Below are 20194 nucleotides of genomic sequence, written 5' to 3'. Positions count from 1 at the left end.
TCCACTGAGAAACCGCTCTGTCAGGAAACTCACAACTACCTGCCCACCCACAGTTAATGCCCCCTTAAAAAAAAATGATCCCTTTTGCCCATTCACAATGTGCTAATGGGCTCATGGGAATTGTAGTCTGTGGACATCTGGAGAGCCACAGTTTGGCCACCTCTGACAGACTACGTAAACCACCTTGATTCTCAGTGAAAAAGGCAAAATATAAATAACCAAATCCAGATATATATAAAACTAGAAATATAGCCCATTGCAGATTGAAATGCAATGGGCGCTAGCAGTTTCCCCCCCCCCCCCCCGCTCCGTGGAGCAGCCTACCTGAAGCGTAGGAGGGAGGAAGAGCGGAGAGCCATTTGGAGGCATTCTCCCTCCCTCCCTTAGTTTCGTCCTTCCAGCTGCCCTGGCCGGTCGTAGCGAGCTCCTCAGGCTCTTCTCTGAGCTTGGCTGGCTGGCTGATGGGCAGGAGAAGGAGGCTTCGGGCCAGCGGCAGCAGCAAAATCCTCGCAGCAGCCAGAGTCGATGGGGCGTCAGGGGCGGGGCGGACGTCTCCGGCGGCGCCGCTGATGGGGCGGCGAACTTAGCTACCGGCGCCGGCGCAGCAGAAGCGGCTGTACTGTTGGGCTGACGGCCCCACCGGCTTCGGGGCGGTCAGCGTCTCGGCGGCGGGCTGCGGGGCTCGGCGGTCCAGCTTCTTCTGCGTGGGCGGCAGCTGATCCTGCAGGCGCCGCTTCCGTGAGTCTGTGGGCCGAGCGCCATGTGCCCCACCACGCTTCCGGGACAGCAGCCGCTCCGTGTCAGAGAGGGGCAGGAAGGACAGAAAGCATCAGGCAGCGTCAGGCAGGGATCCCCCGGCAGCCGCGCTCCGCGCGACTGTCGGGGGCTCCCTCAGGCGGCGGCCTGACGCGGTGAGAGGCGCTTTGCGCCTCTCGCCGCATCAGGCCTGGAGCAACTGCGAGCCGCGCTGCGCGCGGCTCGCAGTTCCTGGGGCTGGGAATCAGAGGGACCAATCGGCAGGTCCCTCCGATTGTCTGTCATGAGGAAGGGTCCAATCTGGACCCTTCCTCATCCCGGACACATCCCGCCCCAGAACCCCTTACAGTTTTATTTAGTCCGTGGCGCCTGCGGCGCCACGGGCGGTTTACAGATAACTGGAAAGCAATCGAGGGGCAAACCAGAACCAATGAGTTGAAATGAATCCGGAGCAATTTTCAGAAGACGTTCCTGACTTTAAGAGCGGTTCCTCAGTAGAGCAGGCTTCCTCAGGAAGCGGTGGGTTCTCCATCTTTGAACATCTTTAAACAGAGGCTAGATAAGATAGAGATGCTGATTCTGTGAACTTAGGCTGTGAATGGGTGGGCAGAAGGGATTCAACTGCTCAGTGCTTGGCTCTTGTGGCCCTCTCTGTTCTGATGTTCTCATGATAAAGTCATATTTTAAAACAATTAAAATCAAATCCCCAGCAAACACACACCATTAAAACAGATTAAATGCAGAGTTAAAATGCACATGTATATTACACAAAACATAAACAGCAGCAATTAAAACATGGGGTAGGGAGGAAAGATCATTGAGGGAATGCCAAAAACAGCCAAAAAAGCCTTCAACTGCTGGCGGACGATGGCAACAGAAGGGAACAGAAGATCAGTTTCCCTTTGGTAGCCGGTCCTAGAAGTCCCAGGTTGCCTAATCTAAGAAGCGAGGGGCATCAAAAGCTTGGTTTCCACAGATGCCTATAGGGGCTGAGCAGGTTCATAAGGGAGACGTTCAGGTACATTGGTCCCAAACCTTACAGGCCCTTGAAGGTCAAGAAGACTATCACTTTGAATTGTGCCCAGGAACAAACTGGGAGCCTGCTTAGATCGGCCAAGGCAGGAACTCTGTGGTCCCGACAGCCCCCTCTAGTGGTCATCTTGGCTCCAGCCTTCTGTACCCATGGAAGCGTCTGAACCTCTAGTGCCTTGTCCCTGTGGGAAACGTCTACACTAACTCCTTGCTCACCTGTATTTGTTTGTGTGCTTCTCTGGGTGATTAACAGCGAGCCAACAAGTCCCTTGTGTAGAGTGCCAGCCTGTCCGTCCTCAACCCTGTTTTAACCTTGCTTGCTTCCTGTGCTTCTAGCCTCTTTGCTTGCTCACCTCTGGTTGCAGTTGATGGTGCAGGTCCCGACGGAGTGACGTGGCGAGCGAAATTAGTGGGCTAAGCCAGCCCCAGTAGTGCATCCAGCTCAGTGGCCTGTCTGCCACGTCCCCTTGTAGGTGTTCAATAATTGCTCGGGATGCCACCCTCCAGGTGGGACCTGGGGATCCTCTGGAATCACAGCCCATCTCCAGACTACAGAAACCAGTTCCCCTGGAGAAAATAGATCCTTCTGGGGGTGGATCTGTGCAACTGGACTCCCCTAAGGTCCCTGTCCTCCCCAGGATCCATCCCCAAATCTCCAGGAGTTTACTAACATGAATCTGGCAACCATCCCTCCTCCCCATCTCCTGCTGGTGGCCGAAGGAACCTGGCAGCCCAGTTAGTTGCCGTCTCCACTTCGGACTGCTTGTCCACATCAGGAGTTCCTGCCTTTTAAACGGAGGTTGCTGTTCCAGCCAACACCTCTAGCCATTTTCCATGTAGCTCATTTTTACAAAGCCAAAATCCCATCTACAGGGGTCTTGTGCGATGCCGGGAGAGGGCTTGTGTGTTTTAAAGCAGAGACAGCCAATTTCTCCAGGCTCCCAGTTTAGACTAGCCTTGGTCCAAGATGGGAGCAATTTTCTGCTCCCCCTGTGGCTTGGCCAGGGAGACCCTTTCCTCTCCCTCTGTCCTCAGCCGAAGGACTTGGCAGTTCACCCTGTCCTGTTTGGAAATGGATGCTCATTGCCAGAGGGGAGGGGCCCCAGCCAGTTAGACCAAGGAAGGTGGCTGAATGCTTTTGGTCTCTCCACGGACCAATGCTGCCCAGGCCTAAAGCAAAGCTGAAGGCACCATGTCATATCTAAGAGGCCCCACCCTGGTCAAGAAATCTAACTTCGCTCTGCAGGCGTCTGCTGTGACACAGACACACCCCTCTGCCCCTGGCATCTCCTGGTTGGAAGTCCTGTCCCTCCTAAGCAGCAGTGGCCCGTGCTTCCAACCTGGTAGAAGGAGTTAAGTAAAGATTAGGACAAGGGCTTGAGGGCAAGCCACAGGCCACAAGTTAGCTGTTGCTGACGTGCTGCTTCTGTATCTGCCCGCTAGTAGAGCAGGGACGGCCAAACTGTGGCTTTCCACATGTCCCTACACTACAATTCCCATGAGCCCATGCTGGCATGGGCTCATGGGAGTTGTAGTCCAAGGACATCTGGAGAGCCTCTCTTAGAGCATTCTAGTCTTTCTGTCTAGAAGCCTTGATCCATACTCTCAGAAATACACTGAATATATTAGGGTTGGGCGTTTCGGCCACTTCGGAGATCATGGAAACTCGAAGCGGCCAGCGCTGCCTTGGGCTTCCGTGATTGTCGAAGCGGCCGAAGCACGTAGAAGCACCCAACCCTAGATTATATAGTGTAGAGTTGGAGTTGACGCGTTTGAGGGGCACGGGAGCAGCAGTCCCAGCTGTAGACCTCTCTCTTATTTAACATAACATGGGGCACAGCCCCAGGCGAAATGCATCCAATGTGGTCACCTGATTTCTTTTGTCTCTCTGCCTCGCCTTCCTGTGACGTAGATGCAGATATTAAGAGGAATGCGGCGCCCAGCAAAAAGTCCTGCATCTCCTCTGGCTCCAGGTAGGTGTTTAATGAGGAAAATCAGGACTGTGGTTCATTCCTCTCTGTTCTCCCAAATAGTGAGGGTGGAAGGTTCAGGCTGGAAGGAGAAGAATGATGGCAGGGTTTAAATTAAGGACCAAAGAAGCTGCTTCTGTTAGCGATGCATCCGGAGGGGGAATGAGATGGGAGCAGGAGCAGGAGCAGCTTGGAGGCTGGTCCTAGCAGGCTGATATTTGAAAGAGGGCGAGGATTTCTGTTCCAGAACTGACTTGTCCACGGTCACTCCATCAGAGCAGAGCAGGGCCAAATAGCGACGTGCAAAAGTTCTGGCAGGACCAAGTCCCGCCTGTGACAGAATCCAGGATAGAGTGACTAGGCCCAACCTGGTCACCGGTGGGGGATGCGGAAATAGGATTGCCAGATCCGGGTTGGGAAACTCCAGGATTTTCAGGGATGGAGCCTAGGGAGGATGTGGGTCTCAGTGGGGTGCAAGGCCAAAGCCTCCATTTTCTCCAGGGGGTCCGATCTCGCTTGTCTGGACTTGAGCTATAATTCCAGGAGATTCCCAGGGCCCACCTGGAGGCTGGCATCTCTAATGCAGGAGCTCATTCAGGCAAGCCAGCCTGCTGACAGTAGATGGAGGGAGTATGGTCAAGTGCTCTGGACCAGGGGAAGGGAGAGGCTATTCATGTCTATATAAGTCATAGATATGCACATGTATGTTCAAGTCGGTTTCAGTGACTTCGGTTGTTTACCGCCTTGGAGGTCCTAAGCATGGGACAGAAAAGTGGCATGAAAATGTTCTAAATTATTATAGAAGCAGAAGCCTGCAAGGCCAGACATGAAGTTTGTTCCCTTTATTTATTTGAAATGTTTAGCAGCTGCCTTTCTACCTTACAGAGCTCAAGGTGGCTGACAGTATAGATAAAATACATAAGTGTAAGTGTACACAGGAAAAGAGAAAAAAACCTTAACATTTATGTGATTTAGGACTGCCAGTAAATTAATCTTCATCAGGGATTTGTAACAAAAAAGAACCTTGATCAGGTAGCAGTATTTAGAAGAACTGATGGGTGGGCCTCCTGGTTGGTCCCGGCTGGAAAGTTCTTAAACACAGGAAGGTGGTTAAGAAATCCACGGTGTCTGAGGCAGTGTCCAGGGCTAGGCCGAGATCCAGTTGGCCCAGTATCAAGGCTCATGACCAGTGATTTTAGGAAAGAAAACTGGCTAATGTCATTCATTATTTACATCTAAGGCCTTCAGTGGACAGAGTAATGTAAAGCAAAAGAAGTCTCTGCCCCATGGAGTTTACAAATCAAGGTTCAAAATCAAGGTTCAAAATGGCCACTGAAGGAGGTGCTCACAAAATGGCTGCCACAGCTTACCTTCAGTCACACAGTGAAGATCCTTGGCTGTGGGAACAACTGCTGCCAAAGCAACTTAAAAAAAATACCTGCACAGCCAGTCTCAGCAGCCCAGGTGTGCAAAAGGCCCACCCACTTTCTAAAACACTTGGGGGACACCAAGAAAGGTCTTGCTGGAGGTCCCTAGTCAAAACCATAAATGGGAATGGGGAGAACCACCGTGGGAAGAGGGGGAGAAGATAGGAAAGGGTGAATGAGAGCAGATCCTCTTACATGTCCTTGGGCTTTCTTGCAGTTGGGGGCTTATCCCCCAGGTGGGCTTTGGGGAGGGACTAGAAGGAAGGGAAGCAGAAGTGGCACTGTCTTGTAGCGGTCTTCTTTTTGTACTTTGGGTAGGTATTAACCACTGCCCCTTTATCCAGCAGCTTCCACTCCTTCCTTCACTCGAACTCAGCGGAGGCCGTGGCCATGGGCTTGCTGAAGCAGTTCGAGGGGATGCAGCTCCCCGCAGCCTCGGAGCTGGAGTGGCTCGTGCCAGAACGTGACGCCCCCCAAAAGGTAAGATGCCTCCGGGCTTGTTCCGGCTAGCGGTCCAGAGCGTCATCCCACCTGCCCTTTGCAAACAAGCCTTTCCCCTTAAAACAGCCCAACCAGAGCATGACCACCTTGGTCCTCTTTCTCCTCCTCTGATGTCACTCTGGTAATCCCTGCTGAGCAGATGTTTATAGAATAGCCATCGTTGAAGCATTTGCAACAAAATCTTTTATTTATTTATTTATTTATTTATTTATTACATTTGTATACCGCCCTCCCCTGAGGCTCAGGACGGTTCACATAGAACTAAGCAGAACAATACATCAAACTCAATTATTATAGCAAATAAAAAATCCTTTGCGAGCCAGTGGGCACCTTTGGAATTCCGACACAAGATAGTGCAAACACAAAATGGCTGCCATGGGAGGTGGAGCCAACCGCAGAATGGCTGCTGTGGGAGGCGGAGTCACATAATGGGAAGACTAAGTTCAGGGAAGAAGAGGGGTAATTAAAAAAATACACTTGGAAAAAGGAGTGTGAGACAAAGCAGAGTCAACACTGTGGTCGCAGCTGCAGCTGAAACATCATAATCTGTCCTGCTAAGTGGCCATTCAGAAGCTCTGCTGGGCAAATGCTCCGCCCACTTTCTCAAAACATTTGATGTGTGCCAGAAAAGGAGCCAGCAGACCCCGTTTAGGTTAGGAACTCTTTTTCAAAATCTTCTTCTGTGTTCTGATTGACTCAGTGGGATACTTCTCTCTCCTTTGAGCACACTTCCTCTCGGATTGCCTCGAGGACAACAGTTAATTAGATTGTTAGGACTATCTCCCTCCTCCCTCTTTGCAAAGTTATTTCTCTTCTCCATGAATTCTCTTATTCCTTAAGCGCCTGGTGCTGGGAGGGGCCCTGGGTGGGCATGTCCACAGCTCTGCTTCCCAATCATATTCTGCACCATTGCACTACTTCTGGGGTTTCTCGAAGAACGTTTCAGGGGTTACTCAGCCGAGAAAAGCTGAGACAGCCTGCTGTAGTTTCTCCTACCAGTGAGCTCCAGAGGCATGCCAGGTTCCTGACCAGTCCCTCCCTGTTGGTTTTCAGGGCCCAAGGCTGACTCTTAGAAAGCTCTTTAAGCGGCCCAAGTGGTATAAGAAAAGGCAGCTCTCCAAAAAGCTACGGCTGGTAATGTCCAATGAGGAGTGTGCGTGCTCACCATGTGTTCTAACAGGCTTTATTAAATGCCCGTCTGGGCTGCCAAGACGTGTTTGTGGGTGTGTGGTGCGTGTGGCTGCACTCCTTGGATTAAGGCTTGAAGTAGAACTCTATAAGCAGGGCTGTTCGCTCTCTTGAAGTTGAAAGCTTGCAAATTCACCCCAAGTCAACAGGAATTGGGCTATTTCAAATGGCAGATTTTGACCCACTGTTCCTCTTTGTGTGTAGGGGGTGGGGGTGGGGTCAGAATTTGACGCCGTGGGATTGCATAGCAGATCAGCCGAAAGAAAGGTAGGCGTGTCGTTGAAAGAGGGGTGTTTCACATCCCGAGGCTCACAGAATGAGCATGGAACATAAACTCTAAATGTAGAGTTCAGTGTGAGAATCTCCTTTTGCTGGCCACTCTTACTGCCAAAGACATGGCAGGATGGGAATCTCCCCATGCCAAAGTGTGGAGGGTGTGAAGAGTTGCAGGGCGTTTTATTGACTCCTCAGTGTGTGCGTGCATCACAGTCCCGTCTTCTCTAGGAGTCTCTCAGGGGATGGACTGGAACTAAGCAATGCCAGCCTGGTGCAGTGGTCAGGAGGAGGGCGGACTTCTAATCTAGCATGCCGGGTTTGATTCCCCGCTCTTCCTCCCCATGCAGCCAGCTGGGTGACCTTGAGCTCGCCACGGCACTGATAAAACTGTTCTGACCGAGCAGGAATATCAGGGCTCTCTCAGCCTCACCCACCTCACAGGGAGTCTGTTGTGGAGAGAGGAAAGGGAAGGCAAATGTAAGCCACTTGGAGACTCCTTCGGGTACAGAAAAGCAGCATATATGAGCCAACTCTTCTTCTTCAGTAATCTCAGGGCTCTCTCAGCCTACCCTCCCTCCCAGGGTGTCTGTTGTGGGGAGAGGAAAGGAAGGCGACCATAAGCTACTTTGAGCCTCCTTCGGGTAGAGAAAAGCGACACATAAGAACCAACTCTTCTTCGTCTTCAGTAATATCAGGGCTCTCTCAGCCTCCCCTCCCTCACAGGGTGTCTGTTGTGGGGAGAGGAAGAGAAGGTGAATGGAAGCTGCTTTGAGACTCCTTCAGGGAGAGAAAAGAAGCATATAAGAACCAACTCTTCTTCTTCTTTTCCTGTGCCTGGGTGGAGTTCATTAGGAAGTATTTCCCAGTTAAGGGGAAAAAGCACTTCCTGTTGGACTTGTTTATTATTTGCACCTATAGCCCGCCCCTCTCATGACTGGCTCGTGGCAAATTACAATTTGTCCATGTTAAAAGCCCCATGAAAACCATTCCGAACAATCATCCGCATGTGACCAATCCTGGGTTAGATGTGTTTGTGGACAGGAATCATCTGCCTTAGAAGCCCAGAATCTTTTCCACAATATCCTCTACCCTCCTGGTTAAGGAGTGCTATCCAAACCAATGACAGAGGTGATCTGACTCCAGTGGTAGCAAGGGACAGAAATTTTGCTTGCAAAAACGGAAGCACGTCTTACGTGGCATATTCAAGTAGGGGCATTTAACTTGTGGCCAACTAACTAACTGCAAAAAAAAGGTTAATGTGCTACAGCTCCAAGCCCAGGTAAGAGAGAGAAGAAGAGAGAAGAGAGGTCCTGTATGAGAAGAAACACAGAAGGCAAGCAAAGGGCCAAAGAGGCAGATGAGAGGGTGGGGCCAACTCCCAAGGACCCCCCAGTGGGGGAATTCTCTTAACTCTTTCCCTCCCAGATCCTCTTGCAGGCAGAGTTACAGTATCCAACAGTCCAAGACTCTGTCGGAAAGTGGGAGGGCCTGGAAGTCACCATCTCTGTGTGTGTGGAGGCGGGGGGGGGGGGGTGTTGCAGAAACAGAACAGCCGTGTTTATAACTTGCTGCATATTAAAGGCCCTTCCAAAGCCTGTGCCATTTAGTACTACTGAAAGTGACTAACAGCACCAGCTTGACTAGACCATGGCAGATGGGCCACCAGCTTCCCCTGCTGCTGTTTCTTGCCTCACCCCCTTGCTAATCAGTCCTGTCTCGGCTTTGCAGACAGGCCTTGGTCATGTGACCCCTGGTTCTGCCTTTGGGCTCCCCAGAAGAGGCTCTTATTCCGCAGTCATGTTGGCACCCATTCCAGCCCCACCGGTGGACCTCGTGACAGCTTTTGGGTCTCTGACTGGGTGGGTCATTTGCCAGAGCCCACATGGCTTCTCCTAGGTTCTAATGTCTGGGGCAAGGATACTCTGCATTCTTGGTGCTTCTGAGGGGGGCAAGAGTGGGAGGGCTTCTGGAGCTCTGGACCCACTAGTAATCCTCCTGATGGCACCTGGGTTTTGCTCACTGTGTGGCATAACCCTTTGGGCTTGATGGGTCATTGGCCTGATCCAACATGGCTTCTCTTAGGTTCTTATCCTTTTCAAAGATCGCTCAGTTTATATCAAAGGAAAGCTGTTTTTCCCCCCCCTACAGCTCACAGATACCATCTGCCAGGATTGTGGTTTTGCCCTGTGCAAACACAAAACATTGGAAGTCAGAGACTTCCAGAATGTTTAAGGGGTAAAAGGGTACATGTTTGCATCGCATGTGGTTGTGTTGGACTGATGCCTATCTTTGTCCTCTTTCAGCTGTTGCCAATTCCAGATTCCGTCCCCATCTCCCCCGACGACGGGGAACACGCCGATATATACAAACTCCGAATCCGCGTCCGGGGGAACCTGGAATGGGCACCCCCACGACCGCAGATCATCTTCAACATCCATCCGGCACCCACGTAAGAAGACTGGCGCAGAATGTGTGTGCATGCGTCTGCCTGTCCCAGCCCCCTCTTTGCCCTGGATGTGCAGACATGTTCAAAACAGGATTTGTCTCAAGAGCACAAAAAAGTATTTTCCTGTTGGGTTTCAGAGGGTAGCCAGGTTGGTCTGCAAGAGTAGAGTTGGATTCAAGTCCAGGAGCACTTGGAGACCAGCCAGATTTTCAGGGTATGCACTTTTGAGAATCCAAGTTGCTCTCCTATTAAACAGCTAAAAGCTGTTTAAAGAGCATGTCAGAACAGAAATATGCCCCATGATATGCCCTCTGAGCCACCTTAAAAACATAAGCTCTGCTGGATCACACCAGTGGGGGTCCCTCCAGGCCAGCCTCCCGTCTCACCCAGGGGCCAGCCAGTTCCTCTGCAGGGCCAGCCACAGGGCAGAGAGGCCGAGGCCTTCCCCTGAGAAGACCCTCAGAAGAGCCCTGCTGGGTCAGGCCAGGGAGGGTCCCTCCAGTCCAGCCTCCCGTCTCAACCAGGGGCCAGCCAGTTCCTCTGCAGGGCCAGCCGCAGGGCAGGGAGGCCGAGGCTTTCCTAAGGACCTCAGAAGAGCCCTGCTGGGTCAGGCCAGGGAGTCCCACGTCTCCTCCAGTCCAGCCTCCCACGTCTTTCAATCCACCTGTCCCAATGCCACGAGGCCTCATTGCAAGAAGATCCCTGGGGATTCCGTGTTCTAGTGCTGCAGCCCAACAACATTGTATGGTTTTTAATGATTCAGTTGCTTTACTGCGCAGCAGCTGCAGGAAATGGCTTTTTGAAGGTCCGTGTGGTGGGATGAAAGCAACTGGGGGGGAGGGTTGAGCCCCTCCTTTCCACACAGGGTGTTCCCCGGGCTGGCTTGGTCTTTGAAAAGGCTGTTTCTTAGTGTTGCTGAACGGCTGCAGGGAAAGTGGCCTGGAGCCCGTTAAAAGCCGTACTGACATTGGGCCCTAAAACCCTCTTTCGGTTGTCCCTAGGACAAGGATAGTCAACCTGTGGCCCTCCAGAGGTCCATGGACTACAGTTCCCATGAGCCCCTGACAGTGAATGCTGGCAGGGGCTCATGGGAATTGTAGTCCATGGACCTCTGGAGGGCCACAGGTTGACTACCCCTGCCCTAGGAGACGTCCATCAAGAAATGTTCATTGGCTGTGGGCATTAAGTTTTGCTTTATGGCAACTGCTTTGTCTCTGGATAGGCGGAAAGTGGCCGTGGCCAAGCAGAATTACCGCTGCGCCGGCTGTGGGATCAGGACGGACCCCGGTGAGTTCCGGTACCTTTGCTTGTGTCACTGATTTCAAAGGCTTGGCAGAGTTCAGATCTTCCCAGGCAAGGATGCTGCTCCGGCTGTGAAGGAGTCTACCCAGAAGGGTTCCCTGTTCCCTCAGGTTGGTCCCTGGGAGACCAGGGAACCCTGTCGTCGCCCCCAGAATTCCGATCATCTTCAGAGATTTGTTTTGCTGTACAGGTTTTTGAAGACATTGCTTAGAGCAGGGGTAGTCAAACTGCGGCCCCCCAAATGTCCATGGACTACAATTCCCAGGAGCCCCTGCCAGCATTCGCTGGCAGGGGCTCCTGGGAATTGTAGTCCATGGACATCTGGAGGGGCCGCAGTTTGACTACCCCTGGTTTAGAGAGTAGCTGCTAGCACAGCACAAGGTTCATCATTATGTGTGTCTAACGGTGGCAGCAGCCATTTCTGGCTGGCTCCACCTTCTGCGTCAGCTGGAGCCAGGATACTGCATCAGAATCCCAAAGGTGCCTGCAGGCTCTACAAGGTTGGGGACCAACTCCCGTACCATTTATAAATGCAGTACGCTGTACAGAATCAGCACCATGCTGGTAGGGCAGTGGTTCTCAACCTTCCTAATGCCACGACCCTTAAATACAGTTCCTCATGTTGCGGTGACCCCCAACCATAAAATTATGCAAGGGTTCTTTCACAGAAACCGAAAGTGACCAGTGGCGTGAAGATCCATTGTTCATGATTGGATATAAATTGGGTTTTTCCGGCGTTTCTCAGTTCAGCTCTGCCTCTTATCCCATCATGCCGATCTCGCTCTTTTCTGCTGCTCCAGACAGATAAACGCTCTATCTCGATCCACCCTGGGCAAGCTGCTTGCCCTGGCACAACCCCTGGGAAAGGGTAATTCGACCCCCAAACGGGTCCCGACCCCCAGGTTGAGAACCACTGTGGTAGGGTACCAGGGTCATTGTAGTCCACAGAGTTCTGGAAAACCACAGCTTAGCTACCAAGTCCCGAGTCCCCAGGAAAAAGGCTAAACATTCTTTCTTTTTTCCCTCCCCCCCTCCCCGTGCCTGGGGGAACCTGCAGATTATATCAAGCGCATGCGCTACTGCGAGTACCTGGGCAAATACTTCTGCCAGTGCTGCCACGAGAACGCCCAGATGGTCATTCCCAGCCGCATCCTGCGCAAGTGGGACTTCAGCAAGTATTACGTCAGCAATTTCTCCAAGGACCTGCTGAGCAAGATCTGGAGCGACCCCCTCTTCAACGTGCAGGACATCAACGCCGCCCTCTACCGCAAGGTCAAGCCGCTCAACCAAGTCCGGGTAAGTCAGGCCGAGTCCGGGGCTTCTGCACCACCGCGGGTCCTGGCCTGGCGCCTGCCCCTTGGGTTTCTGGGCTGCCCCTCGGGGGATCCTGGGAGTTGTAGTCTGGCGAAGTCGCTGCAATTTGTCAATCGGAAATGCGGCTCTTGGGATGTCCGCCAGAGAAGGGACAACCGCTAAACCAGCTTGGAGTGCAGATGTCCCTTGATGGTGGCAGAACAAGAAAGGCGGACAAACACCACCATGTAGGTTGAGAATAATGGGAAGGCACAAACTCAGCAGCTTGCATTTCCTGATTGTCTAAGTTTGAGAGAACTTTCCTCCCACTATTTCCACATGTCTTCCTTGCCTCCTTCCTCCTGCTGCAAACCCCAGTCCGTTTGTCCCCACCGTGCTACTCTTGGGGAGGTCAGTGGGAACTTGACAGATTCCATACAGCTTGCACATGTGACATTTTCCAGCTGGGTCCTACCCAGCGGGCTGCTTTCAACCTCCATTACACTTCTAAAACCTGTCATTTCCTAGCCAACTGTTGACTATCTGTCCCGCACTTGATTTTGCTGAGAACGGCCTTCTCTCCCTCTATCAGCCTCCTCTTTTGAAGCCCCTGTGCTTCCCTTCCTGGCACCATTCGTCTTCCTTGTTCTTTTGCGCCTGTCTGAGGCACACCTTCTTTTTGCTCCTCGGTTTATTCTTTGCAGCCCTTCAGAATTTCTTGCTGCCATGTCCTCACTCCCCCCCCCCTAATTTATGTATTCTTTCCTCTTCCCATTCCACTGCACTTTCTGCATTTTCATAACTGCATTCCATTGCAGTGAGGAGTTTGAGCGTCCTGTTTTGAACAAAGGCTTGTATGTCTTCTTCAGCACCTCCGGAGGAACAGATATGTTCAGTGACATACCTGCCAAGAGGCACTTCCCATATTCTGTCTCCTTGAAACCCAGATTTTGCCTTCTTGATTTTCCCCCAGCTGTTGAGGATCCAGCTGTACCACATGAAGAACATGTTCAAGACCTGCCGCTTTGCAAAAACGTAAGTGTGGAGAGTCAGTGTGGCCCACGGTTTAGAGCAGGGGTAGGCAAACTGTGGCCCTCCAGTTGTCCATGGACTACAAGTCCCAGGAGCCCCTGCCAGCGAATGCAGGGGACTGCAAGTCCCTGGGACTTGTAGTCCATGGACATCTGGAGGGCCACAGTTTGCCCACCCCTGGTTAGAGTGTCAGACTGGGATCTGGGAGGTCCAGGTTTGAATCCTGGCTCTGTCACAGAAACTGGCTGGGTGATCTTAGGCCATTAAAAAAAGAGGAACATTTTTTTTGTACCCCACTTTTTAATACCTGAAGGAGTCTCAAAGCGGCTTAAAATTGCCTTCCTTTCCTCTCTCTACTTCAGACACCTGGTGAGGTAGGTGGGGCTGAGAAAGCTCCAAGAGAACTGCTCTGTGTGAACAAGTACTGTGAGAAATGTGTCTCCAGATTAGAGGCCACCGCTTTTGGCCACTACACCCAGCTGGCTCTACCTTGTAGGGTTGTTGTGAAGATAAAAGCATAACGGTTGCATTCTGAGCACAGACTAAATGCACAAAACATTATACCATCTATCATTGTCACATATGTGAGTCTGTAAAAGTCCTCTTACCCTGAAAGTAAGCAGATCACTGACAAGGGGAGAGCCGTGACTCAGTGGCAGAGCCTCTGCTTGGCATGCAGAAGGTCCCAGGTTCAGTCCCCGCCATCTCCAGTTCAAAAGACAAGGTAAGCAGGGGTTGTGAAAGGCCTCTGCCTAAGACCCTGGAGAGCTTCTGCCAGTCTGAGTAGGCAATACTGACCTTGAAGGACCAAGGGTCTGATTCAGTATAGATCAGTTTCAAGTATGCATGGGAGCTTGGAGCCAGACCGTGGCTCAGTGATAGATCCTCTGCATGCAGAAGGTTCCAGGTTCAGTCCCCAGCCTCACCAATTAGAAACCACCAGGCAGAAGGTGATGGGAAGGACCTCTGACTTGAGACCCCGGAGAGCTGCTGCCAGTCTGAGTACACAGTCCTGGACTACATGGTCCAGGGGTCCCATTCAGTATAAGGCAGCTTCACGTGCCAAAGAAGCTCCCTTGCAGTCCCTTTCCCCCTACTGCTAGGATTTTAAAATGGCCTCCTAACAAGAGCTAACCGAGAGGACAGGAATGTGTGGGTGTGGTGCTTGCATCGTTTTATGCCTCCTGCAGAATTTCTGTGTGGACAAGGGGATGGAATACGTGTGCTGGTGCTATTTATGCAGAATGCCAGCAGGCTCCTAGCAGTGCTGATCTCCGTTTTGACCGTCTGTTGCAGGCTTCTGGATGCCTTTGACAGCGTGCCGGGGCATCTGACAGAGGATCTCCACCTCTATTCCTTGAACGACCTGAGCGCCACCAAGAAGGGGGAACTTGCTCCCCGCTTAACAGAGCTTTTCAAGGCAGGGACTTTGCACGTCGAGAAGTGCATGGTAGGAATCCCCCAACCCACTTTTTCAGTTCTTTTGTTAATGTTAACCGGTTTCTTCCTTAAGGGAGGATTTTAACACAGAACAGAGTGCTTCATCTGGCAGGGGCTCATGGGAACTGTAGTCCATGGACATCTGGAAAGTGCAAGATTGGCTGGTGTAGATGAAGATCCAGCCTTCAGAAAGTGCAGCATGGGATGAGCCATGGCTCAGTGGTAGAACATCCGCTTCTGATTGGCTCACAGAAGGTCCTAGGCTGAGTCTCTGGCATCGCCAGTGAAAAGGGCCAGGCAGGAGGGGATGGGAAAGACCTAGGCCTGAGACCCTAGAGAACTATGAAGTGGGGCTGTGGCTCAGGGGCGTAGCCTCTGCTGGGCATGCAGAAGGTCCCAGGTTCAATCCCCAGTGTCATCTCCAGTGAAAGGGCCAGGCAGGAGGGGATGGGAAAGATCTTTGCCTGAGACCCTGGCTCAGTGGCAGAGCCTCTGCTTGGCAGGCAGAAGGTCCCAGGTTCAATCCCCGGCATCTCCAGTGAAAGGGCCGGGCAGGAGAGGATGGGAAAGGCCTCAGTCTGAGACTCTGGAGAGCTGCCAGCCTGAGTAGAGAACATTGACCATGAGGGACCAAGAATCTGACTCAGCATAAATTCAGGTGAGCAGCCATGCTGGTCTGAAGCAGCAGAACAACGTTTGAGTCCAGGGGCACCGTGAAGACCCACGGAGTTTGACTCATGGCGTAAGCATGTAGGAGAACCTGTCTCTGGTGGAGATGGAAGGAGCAGAGCGACAGCTTCTCTCTTAATTGCTCTCAGATTCCGCAATTAGGAATGCACTTATCCCTTGATCTCCAATCTTGACATTCTTATTTCCTTTACTGTTTGCTCCCCAGAGTTGGACCCAAAGGATTGATCTCCTTATACACTCACCTTGTTATTTCGGTCCGGCCCTTGAATCTGCTAAACATCTTTGTGATGTGGTTCACTAACCCAATCTCTGCTAATATGTGGGGTCTTGTAATTTCTACTGCATTGTATGTGCCCACGAAAGCTCTCCCCTTGCATGAAACTCTGTTGGTCTTAGAGGTGCCCCTGGACTCAAACTTTGTTCTGGTTCAGCCTCAGGCAGCTTCCTGCATGTTCATGTGAAATGCTTTGCTAAGGTGGGACAGGGGTGCGCAGGGCAGAAACAGGCCCATCAGAAAGAGCCAAGAAGCTGAGTTCAGGCACTTCCACACAGACGAAATGACGCTCTGTCAATCCACCCTCCATGTGCTTGGCAGCCGGGTTTTGCTGCGTGAGACGGAAACATCCACTTGCAAATGGTCGCCGGAGGGGCTTAACACCGCCTTATTTAGCAGTCTGTCCCCCCCTTTGCAAGGACTCCTCCCCTGAATTGAAACCCCTGAACATCCCCACAGGTGTGCTTGTGACAGAAGGTGGGGTTTATTATTTCCCTGTCCATTTGGGCTAACGGTGCTCCGGATTCAGAGCCCCCCAGACTGCTTCCAAGCAGCGTCACGACCCCCACAGTCTTTTTCTTCTTCAGTCCCTTTCTTGTCTGCATCTTCCTCATCCGCTTCTCTTTCTTCCCCCCCGCAGCTGTGCCAGGCGAAAGGATTCATCTGCGAGTTCTGCCAGAATGACGAGGACATCATCTTCCCCTTTGAGCTGAATAAGTGCCGGACATGTGAAGGTAGGCCTGACGGCAGGAGCTGCGCTTGTGGGGTACAAAAAACCAGCTCCTCCTCCTCCTTGGTGCTTGGGGGCCACAGTGGGAGGGCTTCTGGAGTTCTGGCCCTGCGGGGGGGCCTCCTGATGGCCCCTGGGGTTTGGCCACTGGGTGACCGAGAGTGTTGGACTAGAAGGGCCACTGGCCTGACCAACATGGCTTCCCTCATTTTTATGGCTAAGGCAGTTATGCTGTGTATACTTGGTGATTTATGAAATTATGAAATTTAAGAAAGATATTAAAGATTAATCAACTCCCACCCATTAAGGAAACCCTTCCAGAGCGGTCAAGGACCCCCAGGGTTTCCCAAAACCCTGCTTGAGAAAGCCTGCCTAAAAAGACTAAAAAAAAAAATTTGTGGCAGTGCTCCCTTCTGCAGAGACCTGGATTCCCGTTCTGTACAGCTAAATGTGCCTTCCACGGAGACAGATCAAGATGGGCGGCCGTGTTGGTTGGCCTGTAGGAGCAGAAAAGAGCCAGAGTCCAGGAGCTCCTTCCAGACTACCCAGATTTGTGGCACCGGAGGAGCTTTCGGGAGCTGCTTCTGCAGACCAACAAGTCTGGTTAGCCTTGAAGGCGCTGCTGGACGCTTTGCTCTTTCCGGCCCCTTGAGTTTCTCCCGACATCTTTCGGCGCTTCCGGTCCGTGTTGCGAGACCACTGCCGGTCACAAAGTCTGCTGAGCTGCCGGTTTTGTTCTCCCCCGTGCAGAATGCAAGGCCTGCTACCACAAGGACTGCTTCCGGGCGGGGCATTGCCCCAGGTGCGAGCGGCTCCAAGCGCGGAGGGAGCTGCTGGCGAAGCAGAGCATGGAGGCCGACCTCTCCGACTACGAGGAGCAGCGGGGAGAGGAGGAGGAGCCGGAAGCCACAGCAGGCACGTGACGGCGGGGAGCCATGGCCTCTGCTCCCGGAGCCTGACCTGGGACGGCCTCCTTGCACGGACAGTACAGAAGCCGTGAACCGTCTGGGCCCCTGGGGGGAGGGGGGTGTCTTATGCACTTGGCTCTGGTCGATCTAATTCCCTGTTTGGCCTGAGCTGCCGGACCTCTTGGGGAGGGGGTGACAAATCGTTGCCACTCCTGCCGCTGACAAAAATGCACTAGCAGGTGACGCTTTGCCACAGCCACAACTGGCAGCCGGCGGCCTCAGCAGCCCTCACGAGGTGCAATGGGCTGCCGCTTGGGTCTCTTGGGGGGCTCTGAAAGGGAAAAGGACACTCTAGAGTCATTTTGCTCCCTGTCAAGGCTGCAAAGCTGGGACAGGCGCCCCCCACAAGGGTTTCCTCTTGCCGAAGCCACTGCCTGGAGTCCTGGCTGCCGAACTTCCACTCCCCCCCCCCCCCCCCGTTTTGTGCCTGCAAAGCCAGCGAGCAAGGAGCAGCAACCTCCCCCCCCCCCTCCCGGCCTTTCACAAACTGGCAGGTCCAAAATCAACTGAGAGCGGCCCCCTCCTCCCCACGGCTTCCACATTCTCTGCTCTCTCGCCTTCCCTCCCACCCGAAACGTGCGGTGCACACCCCATGGAGTGGAGGCAGAGACGGGGCCGGCTGCTCCAAACTGTGTTGCTCAAGGACCCCCCCCCTGCGATGTTGGCCACCCAGTCCGTGTCCCATGCCCCAAGCTACGTTCCTCTTCCTCTGCCACCCGCCAGCATTCCCTCAGGGCGCACTCTAGTGTCCCTTTTTTGACGCACAACTGGTGTCTCCCCCCCCCCCCCCCGAATGGCTTGAAGTCCATTAAAACAACTCTGAGCTCCAGTTAGAGGTGTGAGACATTCAGGGTGCAAAAGCTGCACTGGCAGGATCTTACTTTGCGCCCGGAGGAGCAAACGGGTGCCTGGCAAGACAAGCCCCTTCTTCAAACGTCCGCCTTGGCTCCATTGAAAAGCCCAGTCGGCTGCACTTTCCCCTGGGCCTGGCGCTTGGGCGGGGTTCTGCTCCAATTGGGTCACTTCCAGTATCAGGCCGTTGACCTGGGCCACAGGGGGGCAGGGGGCTGTCAGGGCATGCTGTGTAGCTGCTTTGCCCGGGCAGTGTTTAAATTGGGCCTTTGACAAGCGGCATTACGAGACGTTCATCTCACGGTACAATTTGCACTTGCTCAATTCCAAGACCTCCATCCTCGGCCTCTGTTGGGACTGAAGTGTGAATGATCCCTCCTTCCCCAGTGAAACAATTGGCCCCCGGGGGTGCCTGGCAACTTGCCTACCGGCTCACTTCTCAGTTGGCCTCTGCAGAGACAGCTGTCCGAACCCAAACCAGAATTTGTTCAGCTAGGCAGAAGGAATCGGCAGCAGGAGAACCCCGTTTGAAAACTTTGGCTGCCTCTCTGCTCCTTCATCGAAGGGGTTCTCGCGGGAAGGCTCCCCTTGATCCTTTGATAGAATAGGTCCATTCAATGCCCCCTGCTTCCGCTCGAATGCAAGACCCTTGTTTCTAACCGGTTGCCTTTGATGGGACCACTCGCTCTGCAGGCTGTGGTTCTTGTGCCTTTGCGATTCATGTAAACAGCCTCGGCCCAGGTCTTGCAATCTCCCCCCTCCCCCCAAATAAACCTGAAAAATGGGCTTCCCAGCGGCTGCCACCTGAACAAAACCAGACACCGTGGCCTGGAACAGAGCTAGTTTGCCCCATGAACATCCGTCTTCCCCTTGGCCAACGCACCTTTGCTTTGCTCACCTTTGAAGGTGGCCGTTCACCATCCCCTGCGACCGGCCGGCACCAGCGCTGGGTGCTGGATCCGTACCACCCCACCCCACCCCCTCTTGTCTCAGCCTGGCCTTTTGCAAATTGCACTTGGGATCGGCAGTCCAGCTGCCAACTCCGCTGGGCCCCCCTCCGGCCCGCTGCCTCTCAAGACTCGGAGAGAATGTTTGTTTGCCCGTTTTCTTCCACAAGCACTTTCGGCACTCCGAGACATTTCTTCTGTTTGCCCGCCGACTCCCGCCGTCGGCCGGCCATCTGATAGGAAAGCACTGATTTTACATGTAGGGCGGGGCAGCAGAGCGGTCTTTCTCCACTCGGCACCCCAGACGTCTTCCTGGAAGGCCTGAGAGAGAAGCCGAGGTGCAGCCGAGGGGTTGAGAAAGCCCGACTCTGCGCTGATGAGGCTGAGACCGGCACAAACTCCCTGGCCGCGGAGTCTGGGGAAGATTTTGCCGCCTGCGTTGTTTCGACTGGATGCCCGCCTGCTGTTCCGCTGCATAGCATAATGATGAAAATGCCGTCCATAATAAACCGTTTTTTAAAAACCTGAAACTTTTCCTGGAGCCTGAATTGTTGCCTGAGTGCTGGGATAGCATTGGGGATCCTTTGAATTGTTCTGCTGGGGGCGGGGGGGAGGGTCATTACTAGCTTCGGCTGCACAACATGGGTTCAGTTCCCCACTGGAAGCTTGCTGGGTGACCTGGGACCTGGCCCACCTCACAGGGCTATTGTGAGAGTAATGGAGATGGAGGAAATAAGGCTCTAAAGGAAGAGCTGTTTTTTCTTCCATGCATTTTACTACCCACAGGAGATTCCCCACCAAAAGCCAGCTTGATATAAGTGGCTAGGAGCACCGTTTGGCATGCAGAAGGTCCCAGGTTCAGTTCCCAGCCTCTCCACTTCAAGGAGCCCAGGCAGCTGCTGGGAAAGAACTCTGCTACAGCAGGGGTCGTCAAACTGCGGCCCTCCAGATGTCCATGGACTACAATTCCCATGAGCCCCTGCCAGCATTCGCTGGCAGGGGCTCATGGGAATTGTAGTCCATGGACATCTGGAGGGCCGCAGTTTGACGACCCCTGCACTGGAAAGTTG

The 20194-nt window shown here is 53.1% G+C and overlaps 1 protein-coding gene across 8 annotated transcripts in view; it reads left to right on the top strand.

The window, feature by feature from the left end:
- Nucleotides 1–19654, top strand: part of RUBCN (rubicon autophagy regulator) — a 62786-nt gene extending 43132 nt beyond the window's left edge. For 5 of the 8 annotated variants that reach the window (XM_077348061.1, XM_077348060.1, XM_077348056.1 and 2 more), the window contains 9 exons: nucleotides 3701–3761; nucleotides 5530–5665; nucleotides 9454–9599; nucleotides 10819–10883; nucleotides 11956–12194; nucleotides 13165–13226; nucleotides 14520–14673; nucleotides 16268–16361; nucleotides 17108–19654. In XM_077348061.1, the coding sequence (XP_077204176.1) occupies nucleotides 3701–3761; nucleotides 5530–5665; nucleotides 9454–9599; nucleotides 10819–10883; nucleotides 11956–12194; nucleotides 13165–13226; nucleotides 14520–14673; nucleotides 16268–16361; nucleotides 17108–17280 (1130 nt within the window). In that variant the 3' untranslated portion in view covers nucleotides 17281–19654. The remainder of the gene's footprint in view (nucleotides 1–3700; nucleotides 3762–5529; nucleotides 5666–9453; nucleotides 9600–10818; nucleotides 10884–11955; nucleotides 12195–13164; nucleotides 13227–14519; nucleotides 14674–16267; nucleotides 16362–17107) is intronic. The other 3 variants (XM_077348059.1, XM_077348058.1, XM_077348055.1) reach the window with 1 other exon arrangement.
- Nucleotides 19655–20194: the final 540 nt, after the last annotated feature.

This window comes from Paroedura picta, chromosome 8 (genome assembly GCF_049243985.1).
Source record: "Paroedura picta isolate Pp20150507F chromosome 8, Ppicta_v3.0, whole genome shotgun sequence".
In the NCBI taxonomy this organism is placed as follows: Eukaryota; Metazoa; Chordata; class Lepidosauria; order Squamata; family Gekkonidae; genus Paroedura; species Paroedura picta.
The sequence above is the reverse complement of the archived record's forward strand: the minus strand, read 5'-3'. Positions and strand labels throughout refer to the sequence as shown.